The 697-nt window shown below is 43.6% G+C and overlaps 1 protein-coding gene across 1 annotated transcript; it reads right to left on the reverse strand.

Annotated features, from left to right (window-relative positions):
* LOC104766671 (pathogenesis-related protein 1-like) lies at positions 1–697 on the reverse strand. Its single transcript, XM_010490595.2, has one exon. It carries the CDS (start codon positions 671–673, stop codon positions 188–190), a length of 486 nt encoding a protein of 161 aa, XP_010488897.1. The 5' UTR covers positions 674–697; the 3' UTR covers positions 1–187.

Here is a 697-nt window from a genome sequence, read left to right on the forward strand (position 1 = left end):
TTGCCAGTTTGATTATATATATATTTCATTTATCACTAAAAGCTACGGGTGGGATTTAAATGGATAAGTTTATACATATACATTGATACACATCGCATATGATGCTTCTTATTGAAATACATATACACGTCATGTGTCCAAGTACGTGTTGTTATATATATATGTGTATATGCAGCATGCTCACACATTAGTAAGGCTTCTCGTCGTTAAAGTTCCCTGGAGGATCATAGTTGCAACTGACGACGGTTCCACCATTATTACACCTCACTTTAGCACATCCGAGTCTCACTGAATTTCTCCAAACAACCTGAGTGTAGTGACCACAAACTCCGTTGCACGTGTTCGAATCGTAGTTGTAGTCAGCCTTCTCGTTAACCCACAAGTTCACGGCGTCCACGCCAGAAAAGTCGCCGGTACTCATGGCCAAGTTCTCCCCGTAACGCCCACCGGAGTGTACGAGATTGCAGTCGCCTTTCAGTTGGTCTGCGTAGCTCCGAGCGTAGCCTGCAACCTCCTCGTCCCACTGTATGGGGCCTACGCCTACTTGTGATCGTGCCTGGTTGTGAGCATTTACATAGTCTTGTGGGCTGTCTTGAGCCTTCGAGGGAACAAGTAGAACACCTATAAGAGCTGCCAAGATTATTAGAATGCGAGTATAGCTAATGAAATTCATTTTTTTGTATTATGATTTTAGGGT

The sequence above is a fragment of the Camelina sativa genome, chromosome 19 (assembly GCF_000633955.1).
Source record: "Camelina sativa cultivar DH55 chromosome 19, Cs, whole genome shotgun sequence".
Taxonomy (NCBI): domain Eukaryota; kingdom Viridiplantae; phylum Streptophyta; class Magnoliopsida; order Brassicales; family Brassicaceae; genus Camelina; species Camelina sativa.